Source organism: Crocodylus porosus, unplaced genomic scaffold, assembly GCF_001723895.1.
Source record: "Crocodylus porosus isolate Cpor-Errol unplaced genomic scaffold, CroPor_comp1, whole genome shotgun sequence".
In the NCBI taxonomy this organism is placed as follows: domain Eukaryota; kingdom Metazoa; phylum Chordata; order Crocodylia; family Crocodylidae; genus Crocodylus; species Crocodylus porosus.
Window position 1 is genome coordinate 53493660 of NW_017728906.1, and position 24908 is coordinate 53518567.

At 42.4% G+C, this 24908-nt stretch overlaps 1 protein-coding gene across 10 annotated transcripts in view; it reads left to right on the plus strand.

Moving 5' to 3' along the window:
* DMD (dystrophin) overlaps positions 1–24908 on the plus strand; it is a 1922593-nt gene that overhangs the window by 1667092 nt on the left and 230593 nt on the right. For all 10 annotated transcript variants that reach the window (XM_019529123.1, XM_019529125.1, XM_019529122.1 and 7 more), the window contains one exon: positions 8375–8521. In XM_019529123.1, coding sequence (XP_019384668.1) covers positions 8375–8521 — 147 coding nt within the window. The remainder of the gene's footprint in view (positions 1–8374; positions 8522–24908) is intronic.

Genomic DNA, 24908 nt, shown 5'->3' on the forward strand with positions numbered 1-24908 from the left:
CTGCACAGTATTATACAGTATAGATGTACAGTATAAAGCTATGAGCAGTCGACCTTCAGTTAATGTATAGAGCCAAATCCTGACCATTTGCCACCAGTCTGATGTCCAGAGTGTAAGTATTGTATTTCAGTCTAGTGGTACAAATCTTGGTGCCCCACCTGTATTCCAAATTATGCTTATGTATTTAGACTCCTTTAATTCTCCCTGGGTGCACATGTGCTTTGCTGCAGAGTTGATTAATTAGCTCTACAGTAAAGCGCTACTGTCTACATGTGCACTAGTATTAGGGTGCAGTAAATTAATTAACTCCACCAGAGGATAGTACTGTCAGAGGCGGTACTATTTTACAGCAGAGTAATTAAGTGCAATTAAATACATGCATAGACAGTAACGGGCTGGCTGGGGCATGAGGGTGCACTAAAGGCCAGAGCTGCCTGTTGCATGGCTCTGCACTTTAGCACTCATATGGTGACCCCCACCCCAAGCTTGCTGCCAGCCTAGGCCTGCTCTGCTACAGTTCAAACTGCTGCTGTCCTGGGCACATGTGTAGATGCTGTGCCTGGGAGCAGCTGACTCTGGCTTAAACTGCTCTGTGCGTTAATTTCATGTGTAGAGGCACCTCCTGGCTAGGGATAGGCATTCAAAGGCTGGAGCCTGAATTGATGAAATCTTTACAGGTTAATCTAACTTCCCTAGGTTGAACCGGTTTGTAACAGCACAGACATTCCCTCTGGACAGAAGAACTGTAGGCACATGCTGCAGTTGCTCAGGCCAGGAGCCAGGGGGATGAGGAGGTGGTGCCATAATGCACTCTTGACTGCAGGAAAGCTGTGCGGGGAGGGGCGGGAGGAGGCATGGCAGGCCTAGGATGAACTGGCCAGAGAGGGGTTTAATTCTCCCCTCCGTGTCTCACCAGAAGGGACTCAAGCTGGGTCTGCTGGGTGCTCCCCCTTGGTGCTTGCAGTAGTGGGCTGCCATGACACCTGAAGCACGGGGGGCAAGGAAGGAGGGTTATTCTCCCCTCTCTGCCCACTGTCCCCAGGGGAGCACAGCCAGGTCTGCCTGCCCCAACCACAGCCACTGCCACTCCCTCCCTGCTTGGGGCAAGTGACAGAATAAGCCCCCTCCTGTCCCCTCTGCCAGACACCAGAGGGGGAGGTAATAACACCTGTCCCTGCCCCCCCAGGTGTCCTGGTGGCTGGCATCTGGCCATACCCCTGCCCCATGTCTCTAGTGATGAGAGCAGAGGGGAAGAGCCAACCCTGTTCCACTGGAGCATAGAGCATAAAGCCCAGCCAAGCCCAGAGAGCATTCTGGGATGCTGGGGGACTCTGGTTTAACTTAAACCAGGAAGGGGTCTGGGACAGAATTGTATAAACTGGTTTGAACCAAATCAGTTAAATTTGACACTACATTCAACCAGGTTTAGCGTAAACTGGTTTCAGCCATTTTGAAACTAGTTTATGTGCACTGTATATCTATCTGGCACAGGTTTAAACAAGTTTCTGATCACTTAAACTGGTTTATGTGTAATGTCTGTCCCTAGGCCCTGTGTTTACATTTGAGTGTCTTACCCTCCTACCTTAAGGTATTGCATTGTGATGTTATATTGATTAAACAACTGCTGAATTCCAAGCTGCCTTACTATAGTGGATGATGTTTTTATGCTATTTGTGTATACGTGATGAAAAGTTCTAGGATAACTTTATCCAGGGGGAGCATGACAGAAAAGGGTGTGCTGGCTTTCCATTTGGAGGAAGTGACGTGTGGAGTTATTTGCTGTATGCAGAGTCCAGAGCAGAGTGAAACATGTTTGTTTTTTCCCATGCTTCTGGGCTTTGCTCTGTTGCCATGTGAGACCAGAAGGAATTTTCCCCCTCTTGTTGCTACAAGTTTTGGGGCTTTTTTAAAAAAACTTACTCAACCAAGGCTGGAGTGTGCCAGTTCCCTTGCTGGAATTAAAAGTCAGAAGTTCTTGGTTAGAGTCCCTTGCCTCTCTTCTTAGGATCAGGCTGATTGCAACATTTGGGATCAGGAAGAAATCAGTGGTCAAATCAGTGTACGCTGTGTGGGAGACTGGTTTCCTCTGTAATGTTGGAGCATGTTCTTCTTCCTTGAATCTCTCAAGGGTATTTTAACAACACTTGCAGCAACAGGACGCTGATGGTGCCTTTCTCCTACTGTTTTACGTGTGTCTGGCTAGGTTGTTCTTAGTATTTAGGGGCAATGTGCCTTGTATTTGAGGGTTGTCATGTATTTTTACGAACATGCACTTGTATGGGATGGTTTGGATAGATATGATCCTGTCTTGAGAAAGGGGTTGGGCTAGATGACCTCCTGAAGTCTCTCTCAACTTGACTTTTCTATGATTCTGTTATTTAATTAGTACAGGATTTTGGGATGGTTTGGGTTAAAGGAACTACATAAGTGCAAAATTACCGTCTTGTACAAGCTGCATGAGAAAGTGTTGTTGTTAACTTTGTGAGATTTACTCCCACGCATGAGAAATCAGTATTGAGGCTTCTCTGCGCTGCATAAAGAATAGTGATGTTGTCCTGACAATCTACAGACAGAAAGGCAGCTTAGCTGATCCCACCTCCTTTTTCCTGTCTCATTTAGCTGCACTTAGTATTTTGATTATAGAGGCAACCAGGATCATTGACTACATTTTCAGGTCTAAGCTGCACATGGGGTAGTAGGTAGGGATTAGTAATGGAAAAGACATATGAAGGAAAGACATATCAACATGGCAGTATCCTGTATTATCAAGGAGATGTCACCAAATTGGTCTGCACTCAGTATGCACAGGAGGAATACTTCACTAAAAACCGTATGTGGTCATTCACTCAGAGCTGCGATTCAGGAAACAGGGTATGTTGCCTTTGAAAAAAATTGTATAGTTGGCTGTTTTTGTGTGCAACCTGATGCACATCCTTCATTAGTTATATTAATACTAATGCATGGTAGCCACTCTGCAGAAAGGTTACACAAGAGCAACTACAGTTGAAAGGCTGGTGGTATTATGGTGAGAAAGCTTGGAATGCATTGTCCAGCAAAAGGGGCAGAACAATGTATTGGTAATGATACTTCCATGGTATAGTGATTGTATAGCCATCCTCAGTTTCATCTGAGGATTCTTGACTTGTCCTTTGGATGACATGCACACCTGCAAAGTGGTTAACCATTTAAACGATATTTTAACTAAGTTTTATGAAGGACAGCAGATACAACTTGAAGGAGAACATACAGCTCTTTGTGATGAGCATTTTATTAGATTCTGCAAGGTGCTGTAGACTTTAAGTGCTTAGTCCAGTATTTGGTTAGGCTGCATTACAAATGCATCATTTATCTTTGGTATGAGTATGTGTTTTGGGTGAAATTAAACTTTCAATTATGAATTAAAAAAAAACCCAAACATTAGCAGGACTCTACAGATCACATTACCAAATTTGTAGCACAGAATATCAGATGCAGTTCAAATTCTTATTTGCACAAGGCTATAACATCTCAAGCAATTTCTTTGGTTTCATTGGGACAGCATTTGTAATGAGCTGTTATACGGCATGTGTATGTACCTCTGAGAAGGGGCTTAGGATGCTTACAATCATCTGCTGCACCCAGTCAATGTTCATAGAGCTCACCTTAAGCTGCAATGAATGTAGGTGTTCACCAATCCTGGGAGCTGTCAGGGACACCAGAGCATGTAACTGGGGGCTGGGGAGAAGTCTGGGGCAGCAGGTCTGTAGGGGTGGTTGGCAGAATTGTGGGGAATGGCAGATCTGTGGTGAGAATAGGGTTGGTGGGTCGGTATGGGAGGGAGAGGTTGCCAGGGATGAGAGTGGAAGAGGGTGGAAAAAAAAAGCCCAGTTGTACAGGTGTTCAATAGGTTGGCTTAACCAGTTCCTGATCTAAGTTAGTTCATTTCCTCAGGTGAATTTATACTGGTCCCACCAGTTTTTGCCTAAATTAACCTCTCTGTATGATTAAACATTTAGATCAACCTAAAATGTAAAAGTAGAAAGGAATTAATGGTTTTAAAAACTGCAACTATACTACACTACCACAGCGTGAAGGTTCCATTCTGTATGTCCACTGTTTTTGGAGGTATGTTAATATATTGTTTGAACTATAGTGTATCTGATGCAAAACATGTAAAAAGTAAAAGATATATTTAAGGAGGGGAGTGTTCATCTGTGCATGTGTATGTACATATTTAAATATACTAATTATAACAGCAGCCCCAGTGTAAAAAAACTCGCCATTGTAATCTATTGTTGAAGCATTACATATGAGTTAAGTGCTATGATTAAAATATATATATATACAAGTATTTTAATCAAAACAGAATTATAGATGACTGTCTTTTCACCTACAACTTAACCTTTGCTATCAGTGTATGTACTCTGGGATAAATAAAGCAACTTATCCTTATATCTTCATTAACTCAGCTTTTAAATAGCCAAACTTTTAAAATATGAAGTCATATTGGTGTCATCTTTATGTGGCTTTCATCCTAGTTTATTACCTGTAAAATAATTCAGATTAATTGGATGTCATTAAAGCATTGGATAAGGTTCTTTAATATTCTGTTTTGTTTAACTTAATATTGGCATGTAGCATTAATACAAATTCTACTAAACATACAACCTTAATATGATTAATTATTTAACTGATAAGCCCAGTGATAACCAGTTATGGCTTACCAGTTATTGTTTAGCATGTGGCAGAGCACAGTCTGGCAAAGAAGTGGGGGATGGGAAGCTGCCAGGTGCCCTGGCAGGAATCAAAGGGCAGCAGGGCAGGAGGGAGGGAGGAGAGAGAAAGGAATGAGGCAGAGGGTGGGGGAATTAGTACCTATGGCTAGGCTTCACAGACCCCAGTGCAGCCACTTGCAGCCTCCCCACCACTTCCTACGAGCAGCCTGGGCTCTTGCTTACAGCAAGCAGAGGGAGACTGCAAGCAAATGCACTGGGGTCCATGTAGCTTAGCTATTAGGTACTAGTCCTTCTTCCCCCCTACTAATTAATTGTTTTATCATTGTAATTACAACAGGTTAAACAGACATTTTAAAAATCAACATTTACATCCCTACTTTGAATTTAGAGGGTGTGAAGATGGGCAAAAAAAGCTAGTGCAATGATTGTTTTGGATAATGAGCAAAATAAACATTAATCAGTCCAAAGCATGTATTGATGGTGTAAAAGTATGAAATTGCATTAGGAAAAGCAACTAATACCAAGGAGTAAGCTGTAAAACAAATTGTTTGAAGAGTAGGGGAGGAAATATGCTATATTTTACACCTTCCCACACCCTCCTTATGCTCTGGTTCCTTTTATTGCTATACACGTCAATACCTCTTGCCATTCAACATTAGCTTTGACACACTCACTAAAATGTCTTAGCTAACCCTGGTGAATCCTCATGTTAATCTAGACCAACTCAGTGTATAATTTATGTGATTATTTATGTCACCCCTCAGTTGAGGCCAATATTAGAACTACTTTTAACAGAATCCTTGTGCAGATGTTAACCTTCTACTAGGAAAGTTGCTATTCCCCTAGGAGAAACCATGAGTATACAGAGGTTTAGTTTTTTTCTCCCAGAATAAAAATAGCCACTTCAAGAGAAAAGTAACCTGGGAACAACCACAGTTAAATCACTCCCAAGAGAGTTTCCCCTGGGAAAAATAATGTCTGTATATGCTGTGGCTTCTCTCAGAAATATGACTCCATATTTTTAAAAGTTTGGCTATTTAAAATCTTAGTTAATGAAGACGTATTATTAAGGATAACTTGCAGGGAGTAGAACACACCCTCTTCACTTTCTCCATGCTGTGCTGCAGGGGAACGCAAGCTGGCAGTAGGCAGTTGAGGTCAGCCAATCAAGGTTGCCCTGTACCCTGCTACCATCTATGGAGCCTGTAGAGCATGCTGACATGTGTGCACATAGCTCCTCCCCCAGCAGCACAGTGTCAGCACTGCAAGCTCTCTAGTCTTCCAAGCCTCAGCATGTGTGTGTACCCACACAGCTCTGTGCCAGATTTTCGACCAGGAGAACAAACCTGGGAGAAATCTCCCAGATTATTTAAATGTGTGCACAGCTTGAATAAAACAGCCTGAATAAACAATTTGAATTTGATAAGTAGAGCTTTTGATTTGATTTGATTTCGTTTCATTTCATTGCAAGCACTGTACTTTGAGTGCCCTGTTTGCTATGAGGATTTTAGAATAAGAAGGTTTATACGGTTGCTAGATTGTGACCATGACACTTGACTCATTTAGGGCATGTTTGAAGCTTCTGCCTGGAATAGAAGTATTCATTCAAATTATCTGCCCATGCTTTCATTCACTCTGTTTCTCTTTTCTCTTTGATCAACATAAAGGAAAAACCTAATAAGAGTTGTAAATCAGGCTTCATTCCAGTGAAGTCAGTGGAGATTTTCAGATGTGCAACTAGTAAAATTAAGTGAAACATGTTCTGTATGCCTGATTTCTATATAGTAACTCTTGAAGTCAAGTCACTCACATCAGTCTCTTCACTTATGTAACCCCATTTAAAGTTTGTATGTTTGTGTCAGCTTGCCATTAAAGAGAATTTTACTATATATTGAGGAGGGGAGGATAATTACCACAACATGTACATTTTCTCCTGAATGCAATTCTGCTAGCACATAACTATAGGAGTTCCATTTAACTCAGTCAGATAACTTGCATTGTGAGGTATTACTTAGTGTAATTAATTGATGCAGAATCTTGCATTAATGACGTATAATATACAGTTTTTGGATCGATTGCCATATTTGTGGTTTATAACCATTAATCTGTGTAGTATCCAATAGATTTCATAGACATCAGGGCTGGAAGGGACCTCAGAAGATCATAGAGTCCAGCCCCCCGCCCAAAGGGCAGGAAGTCAGCCGGGGTCGTAGGATCCTAGCAAGATAAGCATCCAATTTGCTCTTGAAGGTGTTCAATGTAGGTGCTTGAACCACCTCCGATGGTAGGCTGTTCCAGACCTTGGGGGCTCGGACAGTAAAGAAATTCTTCCTTATGTCCAGCCTGAAACGGTCTCGCAGTAGTTTATGACCGTTTGACCTCATCATCATAGTGTCTTAAGTAATGTTAGCATGTTAGGATACTTGAATTTCAGTCAGATATTGAGTATTCATTGGATAATTTTCACATATAAAGTAAAGAGATTAGTTAAAGGTCTTCAGATGGTTTTTCTTTGATGATCCAAAATGAGGTAGAGGCCATATCTGATCTACATAGCAAAATGCAAAAAGAAACAAATTCTCCTTATTGCTGTAAAGCAAGGCTAATAAGCCAAGTAAATGATCTTATCCTTGTGTGCAGACATTACATTACCTAAAGTACTCCTGAAAATGACAGAATTTGTCCCTTAGAAATGGCTGGTTGGTACATTTTGATGCAATGTATCATGTTAAAAATCCATAAATGTCTCCTTAGGCAAGACAGATATGAAACATTGCAACTGTTTCGAATATCTGCATAGAAATTCCTCTCTTCCCTGGAGCACCATGATGCATTGTATCATGTCCATGCAGCAGTCCTTTGAGAGTATATTAAATGTACTTTCGGAGCATCCTCAAATTTATTTTCCATGGTTTGAAATAAAGCTACTTGGAAGTAATTTCTCTAGGCTTTCATAGACATGACTTTTAAAAATATTACCTGAAATTGTCAGAATAATGGTCATATCATTGTTATGAGTAGCTTTTGAGGTAATCTTATGACATGTATTATAATTTTTTCTTTATAAAAAATGAAGAATTTATAATAAAATACAGAATGTTCCTGCCTCTGCATGGAAAGAGGAGGAGATGTGACAAAGTACTTTTCTACCTATACTCTCTTCTTATGCACAGGCAAATCGGGTGAAACTGTGGTCTCATTGACATCAATGATTTTACAGTGATTTTACTATAGCCAGAATTTCTCCCAAAGTACTGAAAAAACAGAGCTGCTATTCTCTGTATTAGTATCACAGCATTATCAACCTCAAATAATTATGCTTTTAACATACTGGCCTGCTGTGGTGGGCAACACAGTACACATTCAGAGGATGGGGATGCAACAACTGCTGTGTTTCCTGCTCACTGGAAGCCTTGCCTGAAAATTTGGTAGAGTAAGCAAAATCCCACTGGTGGTTTTAATGTAGATCCAACCATATAAATGCAGAGCTTTGCCAGTAAAGCACAATAAAACCCAGGGTATATGATCCTGTGATCAGTGTATCTTTTTCTTTCAGTTTAAGACTTGGAACTTGTCATGTTCAATTATGGGAAAGTAGAGTGCATAATTTTTGAAGGATGTTGGCTATACCAAACTTTGTTTATGTTTGATTCACACAGGCTTACCGAGCAGAACTTGCACCTCTTAAAGACAACGTGAATCATGTAAATGATCTGGCTCACCGTTTCCCTTCCTCTGATATCCAGCTTTCTCAGTATAATCTCAACTGCCTGGAAGATCTGAATGCTAGGTGGAAGCTCCTGAAGGTAAAATTGTCTTGATCAATTTTGACATCTTTGCTTGGGTGAATTATTTTTTCTTGTGTATTTTTTCCCCATGGAGGAGCAATGAAGAAAGGTTAGGGGAATGCAATGGAAAATGAACATGGTACAAAAAAAGTTTGCATAATGTCATTTTTTGAGGAAGAAGTTAAACTCGTTTGGTATTTTTTTCCTTTTTTAGATTTGTGTCCCTGAATCACCATACTTTCTCAGAAACTTAATGAGTGAAGTTAATCCTGTTAATTGTAGATATGTAGTACAAGACTCACATGCACATAAAAGTAACTAAATAATTTCCTCACCTTAAAAATAATTTTTGTTGCAAACAATATTCTGTCATATTGTATGGCAATTTCCTTTGCCCTTGCATATGTATTCTTTCTTCACAGATCTTTTGTGCTGCATATGGAAGAGCGAATTTAGGGAGTTTACTTTTACAACTCTAGTTCTTTTCCTTTATGTTTAAGTGACTCAAGGACATTTAATTTTAAGTACTTTCTTGAGGGAATTTAGTTATCCTGTGTAGTGCGTGTATGAAGATCACACTTGTAGAATCAAATATAAAATTACAAAGCATTATATTCATTGAAGTTTTTTTGTAGTAAGGTATTTTGTAGGGCTGTTAAATTCATCATAAAGGTGGATTTTATGAACTGGCTTTTAAAGCAGAAAAAGAATTAAAATATTTTATCAAGTCAAAATGAACATGAAATATAAATGAAAGATTTAAATATTGAAAATATTTTAGTGTGGCTGTTATTTTACAGATGTGTATATCCATTTAAGTCTTTAATTACTCTGCAGTATTTTGCAATAAAGCTGTCTAATGTGCATGTATAATAGAAGTGTTCTAACTCTGTACCCAGGATTCCATCCGAAATTTGTGGGATACTTGTATATCTGTATGTGCGCACACATAGCAATATAGTCCTGATAGTCTGTGAGAAATAAAGTCAGTGCATTTCTTTCAAAGAAGTATTGCCAAAATGTGGAAGTAGACGGTAAGGTTAATAAGCTGCATAATCATGTAAATTGCTCGTATTATCTGAAGAATCCAAACTTTCATGGAGCATAGAAACCCTGTCCTGCTTTTAACTGTCCCAGTGCTACTTTGATTGAGACTGACAGATGGTCTACAACAAATAGCAATGCAGTATGTCGCTATAGCATTTAGCCAGGATATCTGACAAATTATCTTATTGTTGCTTTAGCTCCCACAAGATACTCCACTTAGTCTCCTCTTTAGTATCTTACCCGGATGGTGACTTCCTGGGTTCAGGAATCTTTCCTCACTGTTTTCTGGCTACTCATGCTAACACTGCACCTTCATCTGCCTCTCTGGCTAACTATCTTGCAGGTTCCAGTCCATTTGATCCTCTGATCCCACCTCCTTTTCAATCTACCCATCATAGAGAAATGAATACTTGGTATGCATGATAGCCAGGCCTGGGTTATGGTGAGGTGCCTCTTTTGGCCAAACCATTAATATTACTCACTCAGTGAAACTGGTTAGGAATGATTTGAAATACTTGCCTAATTAACATTTATACACTCTATGTCCAGAGGCAAATACTGTTCTATTTGACAAACTGTAATGTCTCTAAACAGTTGTATAAAGATAACACAAAGGCTACACTGGCTGTCTAAATTTCTTCTGTTAAGGCTTGTATGAAGATGCACAGGCCAAGGAAGTTTAAATAAAATATGATTAGCAGTGACATTTAAACCAAATTCAGCAGTTCTACATGGTTCCAAGCTCCCATGCGGAATTTGTGAAACAAGTGAAATTTGTTAAACGGGTCACCAGAATTTTGGAAAGCAAAAGGAAAGGGCCCAAGAGTAAAGTACCTGCAAATTTAAGATTTTGAAAGTGGGTGTGTGGCAGAGAACTCACCGGCATAAGGGGTGAGACTGGTGACAAAGACCAGAGGCCAAGACTAGAGCTATCTATGCCAGAAACTTCACTGCATGTGTACTACACAAGGGAAGTGTGACCGCAACACACATGCACCATCCCTGGATCTGCTATACCTTCCAGTGAAATATGACCTCACCCAGGGCATTCTAGAAGGTGGCATGAGAGAGGTGATCGTAAGAGATGGTTTAGAATCAAGAGAGGAAAAAGGCATATGTTTTGATGCTGTATAAGTGTGTCCTTGGCTCAATTCTCTGGGATGGTGTATAGAAAGTTAGAATGGGAGCTTGACTGAGGTATTTGGGAGCATATGCTGTATCTTGGACAAGTAGGTTGCAGAAGATTAAGGATTTCTGTATATGCTTCTTTGTGCCAGTATTTTTATTCACAGCTGTGCATTACAGCCTTCACTTGTGTAATTACAGTATTTGGAAAATCAGCTCTTTCACCTAATCTGACTATTTAATTGAAGCTAAGTGTGTCAGGGTGGAATGTAGGAGCCAAAAGATCTATAAGCCATTGGGAGCCATAGCCATATTTTTCTGTTTTTTCATATTTACCTAAATAAGTGCAATGGTATTCTCATAGTAAAGAACAGAATAAACATATTTCCACATATCTTTAAATATGTCTCAAGGGAAGAATCCAAGCGACACTGGAATAAAATGAAAGGCTGAGTTTCGGTAACAGAGACCAGTCTGCTTCCAGGACCTATCTTCACTGAATTTATACCTAAATGGTACTTTTTGTTTCTTGTATTATTTGCGTTGGGTTTAGTCTTTTGTTCCTATGATGAGTAAAGTCTGGATCTGGTGATGTTTGCCCTATTATTTTATTTGTGTGCAGGACATTTTGTGTGTGTTTGTGTTGATTTATGTGCTGACCTTTCCAAAAAAGGGTAACTTATAATATGATTGCTATCAAAAGAATGTCACTGAAAAACTGTTTCCATTTCCCACAATATGTTATAGATACTATAAGAACAGTTGCTTCTATGGTTTTTTCATCAGGAGCGGGGACATCCATTCCTTAATACATGCAAGTGAGATTCATAAGCCTTACCAAATCAGAATTAATACTGAGTGCTAATCTCATGGGGAGGTCTAGGAGTATTTCTTCCTCAATTTTGTTATTAATACAAGAGTGAAAGTGATACCTGCTTTGCTGGATTATCACAGGTACCTCGATGAAGACAGGTTAAAAATATCAAATACTCCAATACCCATTTAATCTAAAATCTTACATGGATTCTGTGTCCTATTTATTTATTAGTAAAATAGCAAAGCCTTTCCCTGCCTATGGATACAAAGCAGTGGTAGAGCAGGGTATACATCATTATGTGAGGTATAAAACAATGAAGAATCAGGCCCAGTGAAACTATAGAGGCACTGACAGAAGTGGTATTTGTTGTGCAATTGGCCCCTTGCAAGCAGTTTACAACCATGCCCTGATAGAAGGGCATGGCTGCAGAACTCTTTAAATGTGCTTGATGGTGTGACAAATGAACCCTCATTACATGAGGGTTCAGATGAAGGCACTCCAAAGCAGAGCACCTTCATGAACTTCTGTAAGTCCCTGCACATGAGTGGGGGTGGGCTGACGCAGCCCAGCCTCACCCAGGGTGCTGTCTGCAGGACAGCAGGGAGAGAAGTGAGGGGAGGCTGAGCCTGAGCCGGAGTGAGGATGGGTGGATTTGAGCACTCTGACTCAGGGGGAGGTTCCAATCCATCTGCTTTTACTTCGGCTCAGCCAAGCAAACCCCAACCTGCTGCTTCCCCCCACCACCCTTTTCCCCCTGCCATCCGGCAGAGCACTGGGGCTGGGCTCAGGGAGACAGACTGCAGACAGGCAGCTCCTTGGCTGCATTGGTTCCAAAATGGAGCTTGATTCCCCCACCAGCCCCACACTCGCTGCTCCCCTGACCCAACAGAGAATGTCTGTTGATGCATACCAGAGAATAGCACTGAGTAAAAGTTGAATGCTGAAAATATTCCCTGTGAATATTTTATACCTTTTCATTCTTTCCTTTCTATGTGCCTGTTATGTACAGTGTCTGCAAACATGCATACAATGGAGTATTTTTGACAAAAATATTTGCAGAAAATGAACTTTAAAGGCATGTGCCTGAGTAATTATGGAAATTCAAACTTATGAGGACAAGCTTTTGCATTGAGTGTACACTCAAGCAGTCTTGGAGCAAAATATTAAACCAAGTTGTTTAATCAGTCAGAGCTATCTGAGATATTCATGGCTCCAAGAATATAGACTGCCATCAATCCCTTAAGCGAAAACATTGTGCAAATGATTAATTTTCTAATTTTAAATTACTCGAGCTTTTAAATCTCAAATGAGAAAACATAAGATAAAAATGCTATTTGCTTGTGCACATTTGTGGATAGAGAGAAGTGAAATTCATCCCACAAGTCATTTGTTTTGAACCCTTCAATCAAGCTCTTGTACTCACATCCTCCGTGCTTCCAATAGACCTGGGCTATTAGAATGCAGATGGTGTGTTGATTAGAGCTCTGCAGAAAGAAGTGCCTTGCATTTCTGTCTTACAGATGCAGATTTATACCGTAATACTTCCCCTCTATGCAGCATTGGTCAGGCCGCAGTTGAAGTATTGCATCCAGTTCTGGGCGCCATACTTTAAGAAGGATGTGGATAACCTTGAGAGGGTCCAGAGGAGGGCCACTCTTATGGTTAAGGGTTTACAGGCCAAGCCCTATGAGGAGAAACTAAGGGACCTGGACCTCTTCAGCCTCCACAAGAGAAGGCTGAGAGGTAATCTTGTGGCCGCCTACAAATTCATTAGTGGGGCGCAGCAAGGAACTGGAGACACTCTGTTCACCAGGGCATCTCTTGGGTAACAAGGAACAATGGTCACAAAGTGTCAGAGAGCAAATTTAGGCTAGATATCAGGAAAAACTTTTTCACAGTAAGGGTGGCCAAAACTTGGAATGGGCTTCCAAGGGAGGTGGTGCTCTCCCCTACCTTGGGGGGCTTTAAAAGAAGGCTGAATAGGCATCTGGCTGGGGTCATCTGACCCCAGAACTCTTTCCTGCCCAGGGCAAGGGGTTGGACTTGATGATCTACTGAGGTCCCTTCCAAACCTAGCATCTATGCATCTATTTATTTGCCCTTCGTGGCTAAGGACAAAAGTTATACACAGACCAGTGTAAGTGATCAGAAACCAATTTAAACCTGTAACAGAACATAAGTTCAGTGCACATAATCCAGTTTCAAAATGGCCAACACTGGTTTAAGATAAACCTGGTTGAATGCGGTATCAGACTTAACTGGGTCAAACCAGTTTAAGCAACTTCTATCCCAGACCCATTCCTGCTTTAAGTTAAACCAGAGTCCCTCAGCATTTAGTATGCTTTCCAGCCCTGGGCAGAGCTGTGCTGTCTGCTCCAGAGAACAGGGCTGGCCCTGCCCCTCTGCTCTCTAGTGGAAGAAAGGGTGGGTACATGGCCAGACCAGCCCCTGCAGTGCCACTTGGGGCAGAGAGAGCCTTGGCCCTGTGGCTTCAGCCCAGCACATGGAGCTCTGGCTCCAGCTGCGGCCGCCTTCTACCCACTCCATGTCCCCCAGCACAGTGAGCAGGGCAGCACAACATGGTGCAGCAGGGGCAGGGGTGTCAGCTTCCCTACAACTTTGTAGCTGCTGCTGAAGAGAAAAGAGGACTGCTCTAGCTAGTGCCCCCCCCCCCCCACGCTTCTAGCCTGAGCTACTAGAGGCATGTGCCTGCATTTCCTGAATTGAAAGTGAATGTCTATTCACTTGCAAGACTGACCTGCAAAGATTGAATCAATTCAGGCTCCATCTTTTTAAATGTCTGTCCTTAGTCTGTGTGTGAGCCCTTTTTGAATTGGAACATTAGATACAGGCCTGATTCAGGGTAAAAGGTGAATACTCTGGGATTATAAAATAATTGACACATTCAGGAAAACGTCTACACCTCAGGGTTCTGGAGGGTTTATAGTGAGCTAAATCAACACCTTTTGCCTGTTCTTTATTCAGGATGAAGTCATAATGAATTATTTGTAATAAATCACAAATAAAACAAAAGCATGATACAAGCTATACTTCATGCACAAAGGGGAAATTTAAGTAGAGACTCTCAAATTGCATAGACAGAAAGTTTAATTTTAAGTGTAACATTTGGATTGAATTATATATGGGGGTTGTAATTCAGTAACAAAAGCTCTGTAGACTTGTATCTGTCCAGAAGAAGGGCAGTATTGTATCGCCCCATGCAAGCCAAGATGTTAGACTGAATAAACTGAGTAATAACAACTTAGAGCTAAGATGGGCCTAGTCCTTCACTGATATGCCAGAAGATTGTGTGTAAGGAGAATTATACCCAATTCCAAAACACTTTTCGCCCCTTCTGTCCCTTGTGTACAAAGGCCCAGGGCACTCCTGCACAGACAACAATGCTAGATTCCTTGGGTTTTTATAGAAAACTAGAGTAAGAGGTAGAGTGAAAGCTTGAATGAAGTACTGGGAGCATATATTGTATCTTGGTATTTTCTCCCCTCAGTATGTTTCTTAGGTGCCATACCTGCAGGAGCCCCTGGAGAAGTGGTAAAAGCTGTAGGCTAACCTCTGTTGGCAGTGCCTTTAAACTCACATTTTTGCCCTTAGGTTTTGAGTACCATTGATATTCTGCTCACGTGTCCTGTGATGAGCCATAGGATAGATATAATGTAATGAAGAGCACTTTAATTATATTTAAAAGGGCACCTTTAAGGTCTTTCACAAATTCTTACTGACCCTGTCAACAACCTGTGAGGTAAATAGGTGAATGTGATTATTTCTATTTTGCAGAGCAATGGAGAGTTTAAAGGCCAACATGATGTAAATCATGACAAAAACTTGCTGTCTTCAATGGAGCCAGGTTTTCACACCAAGAAGGTGGCCTGAGGTCCTCACTTTCATATAGGTACAACTGAAAATTTCAGCCACTTCTGTTCTAATTGATGGAGCAGCGGTACCCAAACACAGTATAAGAAAAAAAAGTGTGATGCTAATCCTGAAATGGAATTGAGGATAAAAATCTGGAATGAGAAATCAGTCCTCAAAATTGGACAAAAACAAATCCTTTCTCTAAAATTGAGCCAAATCCCCTGGTCTGTCTTGTTTGTTTTCTGCTCAGACCTGCTTTCATTGATTTCAATAGGAGTTTATCAGTCTTAGCATTATTTAAAATGTAAATCACATCATCGAGATTTGTATGTGATCAGTTATATCCCCTTGTGTCAAAAGTGATTCTAAGTCATTTTTTTTGATTCTACAGCACTGCACCCAAGATATATTATTGAATAAGGATTTCATCCTATAATGCTGGCCAAAATTCACGTGCATGAACACAGAGTCTATTTTAAGCATCTTGGTATACTGCATTGCTGGAAATGATCTGTGTTTCAATTTAAGCTGTAAATGTACTGAAGGGTTATTAAAGTGGAAAGTAAATACCGTATCAAATTTACTCCAGTCCAAGATGAGGGTTTTTCCCCACATTCAACATGGGTGGGGGGAACCCCTCATCTTGGACTTGAATGCAAGATAGTGGTGGGGTCAGGGGACTGTTGCAGTCCCAACTCTGACCCTCATCCAGGCTCAGGGTTGATATATAAGAACTACAACCACTCCCCTCTCCCCCCGACCTGCGTCCTGCAGCTTTTGCCCTTCCCTCCTCACCCCCCAGTGTCCCGCCTCTCCTGCTACGTACTGTCAGTTGCAGCTCCAGTCCCAGTCTGGCCTAGGGCATGGAGCACATGCTAGCTCTGCCCCTGTCCCAGCCACATAGCAGTGACAAGAGTGCCAGCAGCTCTGGAGGCTGGAGTCCACCACTGCAACCGCTGCTGCATGGCAAGACCAGGTCCAGAGCTACCACGCGTTCCGTGGCCTGAGCCGTGACTGATAGTAAATTGGTGAGGCTGGTGGGGGCAGAGGGTAAGAAGGGCATGTAGCAGGAGGAACATCTGCCAGGGAGTACAGGCACAAGGGTAGGGAGGCAGCAGGAGTTACAGGCATTACAGAGCGGGGCAGGCATCAGGGTCTCAGGTACTGTAGGGTGGTACAGGCAAGGGGAAGTGGCAGGGGATGCAGGCACTGCAGGGGGGCAGTCATAGGGTGAGCGCAGGCATCAGGGGAAGATGCTAGTGGGACAAGGTATTGGGGCACACAAGGATGAGGGATAAGGGAGGCAGCGGGAGGAACAAGTTGTGGGGAGGGCAGAGATAAGGGTCAAGCTGCTTACTGCTGCCTCCCCATGTTTGCTATATATTTGCTATATTTATAACAAATTTATACATTTTCCATGTCTAGAAGATAATTTCTAGGGGGTCATCTTAAAGTCAAAGTTGTCTTGTATTCAGGTAAATATAGTAGGTGGGGGTATAGGAAACACTGCATAAAGCAGATTTTATTCTCATGTAAGAAGACTACATATCATACATGTAGCTATAAAAAAAAGTTGCATTTTCATTTTTCAATAAGAAATAAATCTTTCAATGTTTTTGTCTAGTGTATTATAACCTTATTTATCATGTAAGTAAAGTGTCTTTTATTTCAGTTGCTTGCTAAAATCTGGACTTGTCAGCTACCTGAATCTAACAAAAATTAGAGGATTTTTGGCCTATGTTTCCACCAGAATTCTGACCCAGATATTTTTCTTCTAATCAAGATATCGATCAAAGCAAAGTACTTTTCAGCGTGGGTTATTTTAGCAAACGCAGGTTTCATCTGCCCAGTAGAAGATTTTGATTCCCTTTGAGTTTTGAATTTCCCATTTAGTTTTGGTAGCAAAGAAGTTTCTCATGAGAAGTGGAATTTCTGCCAGAACCACAATTTCCATGCTTCTTAAATGGAGTGTCAATGATTTAATTGATTATGCAGTTTGACATCTGTGGAAATCTTCATACTGTCTTCTGCGTACAAATTTTTTATTACTTAAAAAGGGGAGAATTTAACTATCTTGGCTGTAGAATTAAATAACGTTGGTAATAAATTGCATATCAAAAATTAAAAAGATTCCCAAATTAATCAGAAGGAAATTCTTATTGTTCTTTGTGGAATGTTGGAAGAATAATTGAAAGAATGCAGATGTTAGATGAGTAGAATAATGCAGTAATGATTATCATCAACAAACCATGCTAGTAGAGGAAGAAATGCTTCAAAGCCATATTTGTGACATTGTGCTCCATATTATGAACTTCACTTTCTCAAAAGTGTGCATAGAGACTCTTTAAGATGCAAGAAACGTTCATGTTAGCAATCTGTTATCCTAATTTATTTCCTTTTTGTTGGCATGTTGCCCTGATGAACACCTATTTTAAGGAACTATATAGAATGTGAATTTATCTTTTCTTACATTCTTCTTCCAAAGTGTGTGCCTACATTTTCTGTATACATTTCATATCATACACATGCAGAGATAATTATATAAAAAACTACCTTAAAGGGATGTTAAAATTTAAAAAGAAAGCATTTAATAGTTAATACCATAAAACTAAGGCTGCCCATGCAACCATAATGCATCCTGGTAATCTACTAATAGTACTTTTCCACAAGACTATCCGGAGGATAAATGGAGGTCAGAGAACCATGCGATTGTTCCATATTTTCTCCTACATCACCACCTCATACTTTATGTACTACATACCAGCAAAACTGTATAGAAAACATGGAATTACTCCGTCCATGGTAATTCTTCTTGTGGTAACGCTATGGAAAGAGCCAAGATCTTTGTTTTCAAACCCTCCTCCATTTTCTTGCTGGTCTTACCATCTATCTTCTATACAGTGGGTAAACCAGGAAACCTACAAACAGCTACAGGATTACTGCATAATCCTGAGAACTGTCCATCACATGCAGTGACTGAGGTAAGGCTCATGTGGAAGAAAATAGCACGTGTCAGGTATGTTCCACTGGCGGCTTCTAGTGTGGCCTGTGAGGGGCTAATTAAAAAAACCTACAAAACCCCCCAAATCCTATTATTTAGAAACATTCATCTCCCTTATGGATCATCAGCTGGGGTGAAACTTGGGACCTTAAGTTTTACAGCATAAATCTTGAGTTTTACAGCACTCCTTGAGCTAAAGGAATGATGGAGCACTGTAGATACTAGACCAGGGGTCAGCAAGATTTATGGGCAGAGCACCAAAAACACCCACAATCTTGATTTGTAAGATGTTGGCGTACCAGGGGTGGATGGCGGGGGAGCTATGAGAGGCCCAATCCTTGTTGTAGCAGTGCAGCTCCAGCCCCTTCCCCAAGGCGCATGTGCCAAACAAAATGCCTTCACAAGCCACACTTTGGCACGTATGCCAGGGGTTGCCTATCCCTGTACTATACCCATAAAGCCAGTAGAAAGGGGCATGACAATCCAGTTATTTATATCTCAGTTTTGCTGACAGCTGAGGAATATTGTGAATTAACAATACTGGTTCCATTCCTGACTCAGAGTGGACTGTGGCTAATTGGTTACAAACAGCATCGCCACCCTCTAGATTTAGCCTATTCATTCTGGAAATCACTGCAAGAATACGGTTATGTACAGAGGAAAACATTATACTTATAAGTGAGCAGGGGACTTATGCATTTCAGGTAGTTCCATTGTAACTGTTTCATGTATCTTCTTTATCTTGGAAGGAATGGAGGCTAAATCATGACCATTTTGCAGTTGATTTGTTCTGGGGTAAGCTACTCATTTAGCTTCACTTATGGTAGAGTAGGAGCAGACACATGAAACAGCTATAGAAGATTAGTTGATTAGTATCCAGAAGCGACAAGTACTCCCTCCATTTAATCTACCTGTGGCCTACGTGACCTTGCTCAGTGCTTAGGTCTATGAAGTGCACAGAGTTAACACCAATCAGTATGGAAATTGAGATTAAAAATCCTTGTCTCATCCTGATTCCCAGCTCTTTGCACTTTGTTCTCCAAATACCGTCAGCTATTTGAGTACATAATACAGCGGTCAAAACCCCACTCCCAAAACCTTAACAATCAGTAAATTTTTAAAAATTGTGGGGTTTTTGTTCTATCACCAGAATGTTTTTTAAACTTCAGAGGGAATTCCCCCCCAAATGCTAATAGGAAGTGAACTCTGCCTACCCTCTCCTAAATTATGTGATCAGATAACTGCCATTTTCTTATTCTGTACACCGTCTTCTGTCATTCCTTGTTCTTCCTCTCTCATCCGTGTTACAGACTTATGACCCTTGAATAGTAATACTGTGTGTTCATCTTTTCTATGGATAGATGTTTAGAGAAGGATGGGATATTATTATGCTGCACTTGTTCATCCTATGCCTTCTCCAGAGCCTGGAACATGGTCAGTGGGCACGGCTACATGAGACGCTAGAAGTGCAGTAGATTAATTCTACTGTGTATTAATGCATCTTCACAGTAGAATTAGTCTACTGCACATTATCATCACGTAAAAGATATGTGTAGGTACTACTGTGCGTTACTGCCAGTTCATAGAATCATAGAATAATAGAAGTAAGGTCGGAAGGGACTTTGTAGATCTTCAAGTCCAACTCCCTGCCTGGGCAGGAGGTAAAACTGGGCTCAAATGATCCCAGCTTGGTAGGCATCAAGCCTCCTCTTAAAGACCCCCAGGGTAGGAGCCAGCACCACTTCTCTTGGAAGTTGGTTCCAGATACTAGCCGCCCTAACTGAGAAGTAGTTCTTACGGGTGTCTAATCTAAACCTACTCTCCAACAATTTATGGCCGTTATTCCTTGTTATGCCAGGGGGCGCTAGGGGAAACAGTGTCTCCCCCAAACCCTTCTGGTCCCCCCTAGTGAGTTTATAGACTGTCACCAGGTCCCCCCTCAGCCTTCTATTGTGAAGGTTGAACAGATTCACGTCCCTCAGTCTCTCATTGTAGGGTCTGCCCTGTAGTCCCTGGATCATTCAGGTGGCCCTCCTCTGGACCCTCTCAATATTGTCCACATCCCTCCTGAAGTGGGGTGCACAGAACTGGATGCAGTACTCCAGCTGTGGCCTGACCAGTGTTGCATAGAGTGGGAGGATCACCTCCTTGTCCCTGCTAGAGATGCACCTGTGGATGCATGACAAGGTCCGGTTAGCTCTTCCAATCATGACCTCACATTGTGGGCCCATGTTCATCAATAATGACTCCAAGATCCCTTTCTGCCTCCATGCTATCAAGAAGGGAGTTTCCCATCTTATAAGTGTGCTGCTGGTTACTACTGCCCAAGTGCAGCACCCTGCACTTGTCAGTGTTGAAGCGCATCCTGTTTTTGCTAGCCCACCCCCGGAACCTATCCAAGTCTTGCTGCAGGCTCTCCGTCCCTACTAGCATGCTCACCTCACCCCAAATTTTGGTATCATTATCGAATTTAAACAGGGTGCCTTTCACCCCGTCGTCCAAATCGCTGATAAAGAGATTGAACAGCGTGGGCCCAAGAACCAAGCCCTGGGGGACTCCACTGCCCACTTCTCCCCAGGTCAAATATGACCCATCCACCACCACCCTCTGAGTGTGACCTGTCAGCCAATCTGCAATCCATCTGACTGTGTAGGCATCAATGCCACAGTCACCTAATTTTTTAATGAGGATGGGGTGGGAGACAGTGTCAAAGACCCTGCTGAAGTCCAGAAAGACTACATCCACGGCAACACCTGCATCCAAGGCTTTTGTGACCTGATCATAAAAAGCAATCAGGTTGGTCTGGCAAGACCTGCCCCTAATGAAACCGTGCTGGTTGCCCTTTAGCATCATCTCTGAGGCCGGCCCATCACAGATGTGCTCCATGATGATCTTCTCAAAGAGTTTCCCTAGGATTGAGGTAAGACTGACGGGCCTATAGTTGCCGGGGTCCTCCCTCCTCCCTTTTTTAAAGATGGAAACCATGTTGGCTATCTTCCAGTCATGGGGCCCCTGTCCCAAGCACCACAAGTGCTCGTAAAGCCATGCCAAGGGCCCTGCAATAACCCCTGCTACCTCCCTCAGCACCCTGGGGTGGAGAGCATCTGGACCCACTGATTTGAACATGTCCAGCCCCTCCAGAAGCTCTCTAACCCAGTACTTCTCAACCTGAGGTCTGGAGGTATTCCCCTCGAGTCCATCTTGCATCATGGTGGGGAAGTCCTGGTCCCTGCCCAAGAAAACAGAGGTGAAGAATTGGTTAAAGAGGTCTGCTTTATCCTCTGGCACAACCACAAGATTGCCCAGAGGATCTTGCAGGGGCCCCACATTACCCGGTGCTTTCTTCATCCTCCCTATATATATGAAAAAGGACTTTTTATTATCGTTGATTTTGGATGCAATCCTAGCTGTAAGTCCGCCTTAGCTTTCCTGAAAGCCCCCCTACAGGCCCGAGCAGAGGAGGTATACTCCTGTTTGGAGATAGCACCCCCCTTCCACTGGGTGTATGCCACCTTTTTGGCAATCAGGCTTTTCCGTACACCCTTGGTGAGCCAGGGGAGCTTTCAGGCACTCCTGCCCCCCTTGCTTTTTGTTGGGCTGGTCATCCCTTGTGCCCTGAGTATCGTCTCCTTAAGGAAAGACTACTCATCTTGGGCACTGAGTTCCCCTGCCCTTGAGAGCCCCAGCACCTCTCCCACTAATCTCCTCATCTCGTTAAAGTTGGCCCTCTTGAAGTCTAGGGCTACTGCCTTGCTACTGGCCCTTGACATCCTGCGCTGGATGGTGAATTCCAGCAAGCGATGATCGCGATCACCCAGGTGGGCAAGAACCTGGAGGCCCCTTACCAGGTTGTCGCCTGTGGCCAGGACCAGGTCCAATAGGGCACTTCCTCTGGTGAAACTCTGCACCTCCTGAATTAAATGGAGATCCTGTATGTCAGCCTGGAACCCCCTGGAATGGTCCAACCTGACTAACTGTTCCCCCCAGCAGATGTCCGGGTAATTTAAATCACCCATGACAACTACATCCCTTGCCTTAAGTGCCTCTGCAAGCTGGCCCGAAAATTTCCGGTCCAGCTCCTCCCCTTGGTTGGGGGGTCTGTAGTAGACCCCACCGTTAGATCCCTCTCCCCACGGCCCCCTTGTATCTTGATCCAGAGCACTTCATCTTGCCCCTCTGACCCCATTTTGCTGGCAGAGGATGCACCAGTTATGGTGTATTAAGTTACTAGCTTTTATTACATGTACTAAATGTAATGTGCAATAATTACAGTGCATTAATGCATATGGAGACATGCCCAGCATCGACATAATCTTTGTAGAATTTGTTGGTAAAACATTATTCTTGAATCCACTTGTCAGGAGCAGCTGCACCATTATAACTGACGTTATAAAATTGCCGGAATCGCACTGGGCACCTGCTGCTAGACACTTTATGCTCAGCTGAGCTCTGAGGGGCCCAATCTTCCTTCTGTAGAGTGGCCAAGGCACCCGGATTTGCTGCTGGGCACACCACCCCACCCCCCCCCGTCTTCCAGGGGAGCCCCAGAGCGGATCACCATGGCACACTGGACAGTCTGGCGGCAGGGGCCAGGGGTGCCATGGTAACCTGCTCTGTCTCTCTCCTGGAAGGGAGTTGGGGGCCTGGCACCCAATAACAGGTGGCCGAGATGCTCTGCAGATGGAAGTATGGGGCTCCTTGGAGCTCCAGTGAGCAACAGGTGCATGGCACAATTGCAGGAATCATGCTGGGCACCTGCTACCACTGTCTGCGGTTCACCAGAGCTCTGAGGGGTCTAATCCTTCCTTCTACAAAGTGCCCCCCCCATCCTGCCTAGGGACATTGTATAAAGATAGAAAAATTCTGAGCTACAGGTGCTCCCCAGAGAACCACCTCCCTCCACTTCCTTCCCCTCCCCCCCATTCTGAAAACAGTGAGCACTGGAAAAGAGACCCGGGGGTTGCTCTGAGAACCTGGCTGCAGGCTCTGAGCCTGAAGCTAGATACCCATTCCCCCTGGAACCAACAGTAAACTTCTGTTTGGTCTGGGGTAATGTTGTAACTCAGAACACTTTGCAAATCTCATTCTGAGTTACAACTGGGGGGGCTGCACTTCTGTTTGCACCCTTAGACTGGGTTCTGCCATTTTTAAACAAGTCTGTGTGCTCCAAACTTCTGTTTTGTTGCAGGTATAGACCAGTTTCCAATCACTTATACTGGTTTATGTGTAATGACCTTAATGTTCATGACTATTTTTATTATTTGAGGTCACACAGAACGCATTATCGTACCTGAAATGCAAATAGGCATTATAACAGTGTTTCATATGACACCATTTGATCAGGTGTTCCTTTTGAGGGAGAAATGGCAAAGTCTGTCCTCCTGTATTGTATATCCTAATATATTTCTTCTCTCAAAGCATAGCATTTTGACTGCCATTTTGACCTTGCCTGCACTTTAACCAGCCAAAAGTGTCAAAATTACTAAATCCTGGTTGGCATGTCAGTTGTCAAAGTTAGCTGGAGATATATCCTTGGTTATTTTTCCAAAAGATGGGATTCATATTTTTCTTATAAATCCCATATAATTTTATTCACCTGTGAATGACACATGAATTATTGCCAGACCAGCACTGATCTGTCTCAGAAATCATGAATCTAATCCAGCTCTTTCATCAACCAGCCAGTCAACAGGAGGGTAATATTTGCATGAGTATTCTTGCCGAAGGACACAAAGACATTCAGTTTTACCTTCCCTCCAGCTCCTGTATATCTATACTGCTCTCAGGAATTGCTAAAACTGACACTGATGAATATATATGATCTATTGTATCTAGCAAGAGCCTGAAACCAGGTCTTCTCCTAGTTTTGCCAGTGATCTGCTCTGAGAGGGTAAGAAACTTAACCTGGCTTTTTGTTCTGTTCCCAAAGTTATGGTCAGTTTTTCTTGCATAATTCTTTCCTTCTATATAATAAATATTTGTGTTGTTTGGCTCCTTACTGATTTCCTGTGGTAAAGAGTGATTTTTGAGTGAGTGATATTCTAAGGCAACCCATCTTATGGAAAGGGGAACCTACAATTTCTTTCACAACCCATAGGGAATCTACATAGAATTGGCAGATACTCCCTTGTGCAGCTGTGAGTCCAGTACAAGGGCAGTGGCGATAAGGATCATAAGAAAATAAGGAGTTGGTCCAGAACAAACTATGGTCTGTTCCTAGGGACAAGCAGCAGGACAGCGGGGAGAAACTCAGAGTTCTGGAGGTGCTCCACAGACAAGTTTCTGACAACATCTTTCTTAGATATTATGAACCTTACAAATTTGTAAATCACCTTTTGTATCTAAAATGGAGTTTTGTTTCTAATCATTTTTCGGCAGTCCCTCACAGTCAAAAATAGTTATTTTCCATTGTTGTCTTCTCTGTGGGTCTGAAGATAAATGATGAGATAAATCTGGGATTGACCTTGATAGGTTGCAACGGTGGGCGGATGAGAATAGGATGGGGTTTAACACTGATAAGTGCAAGGTGTTGCACATGGGGA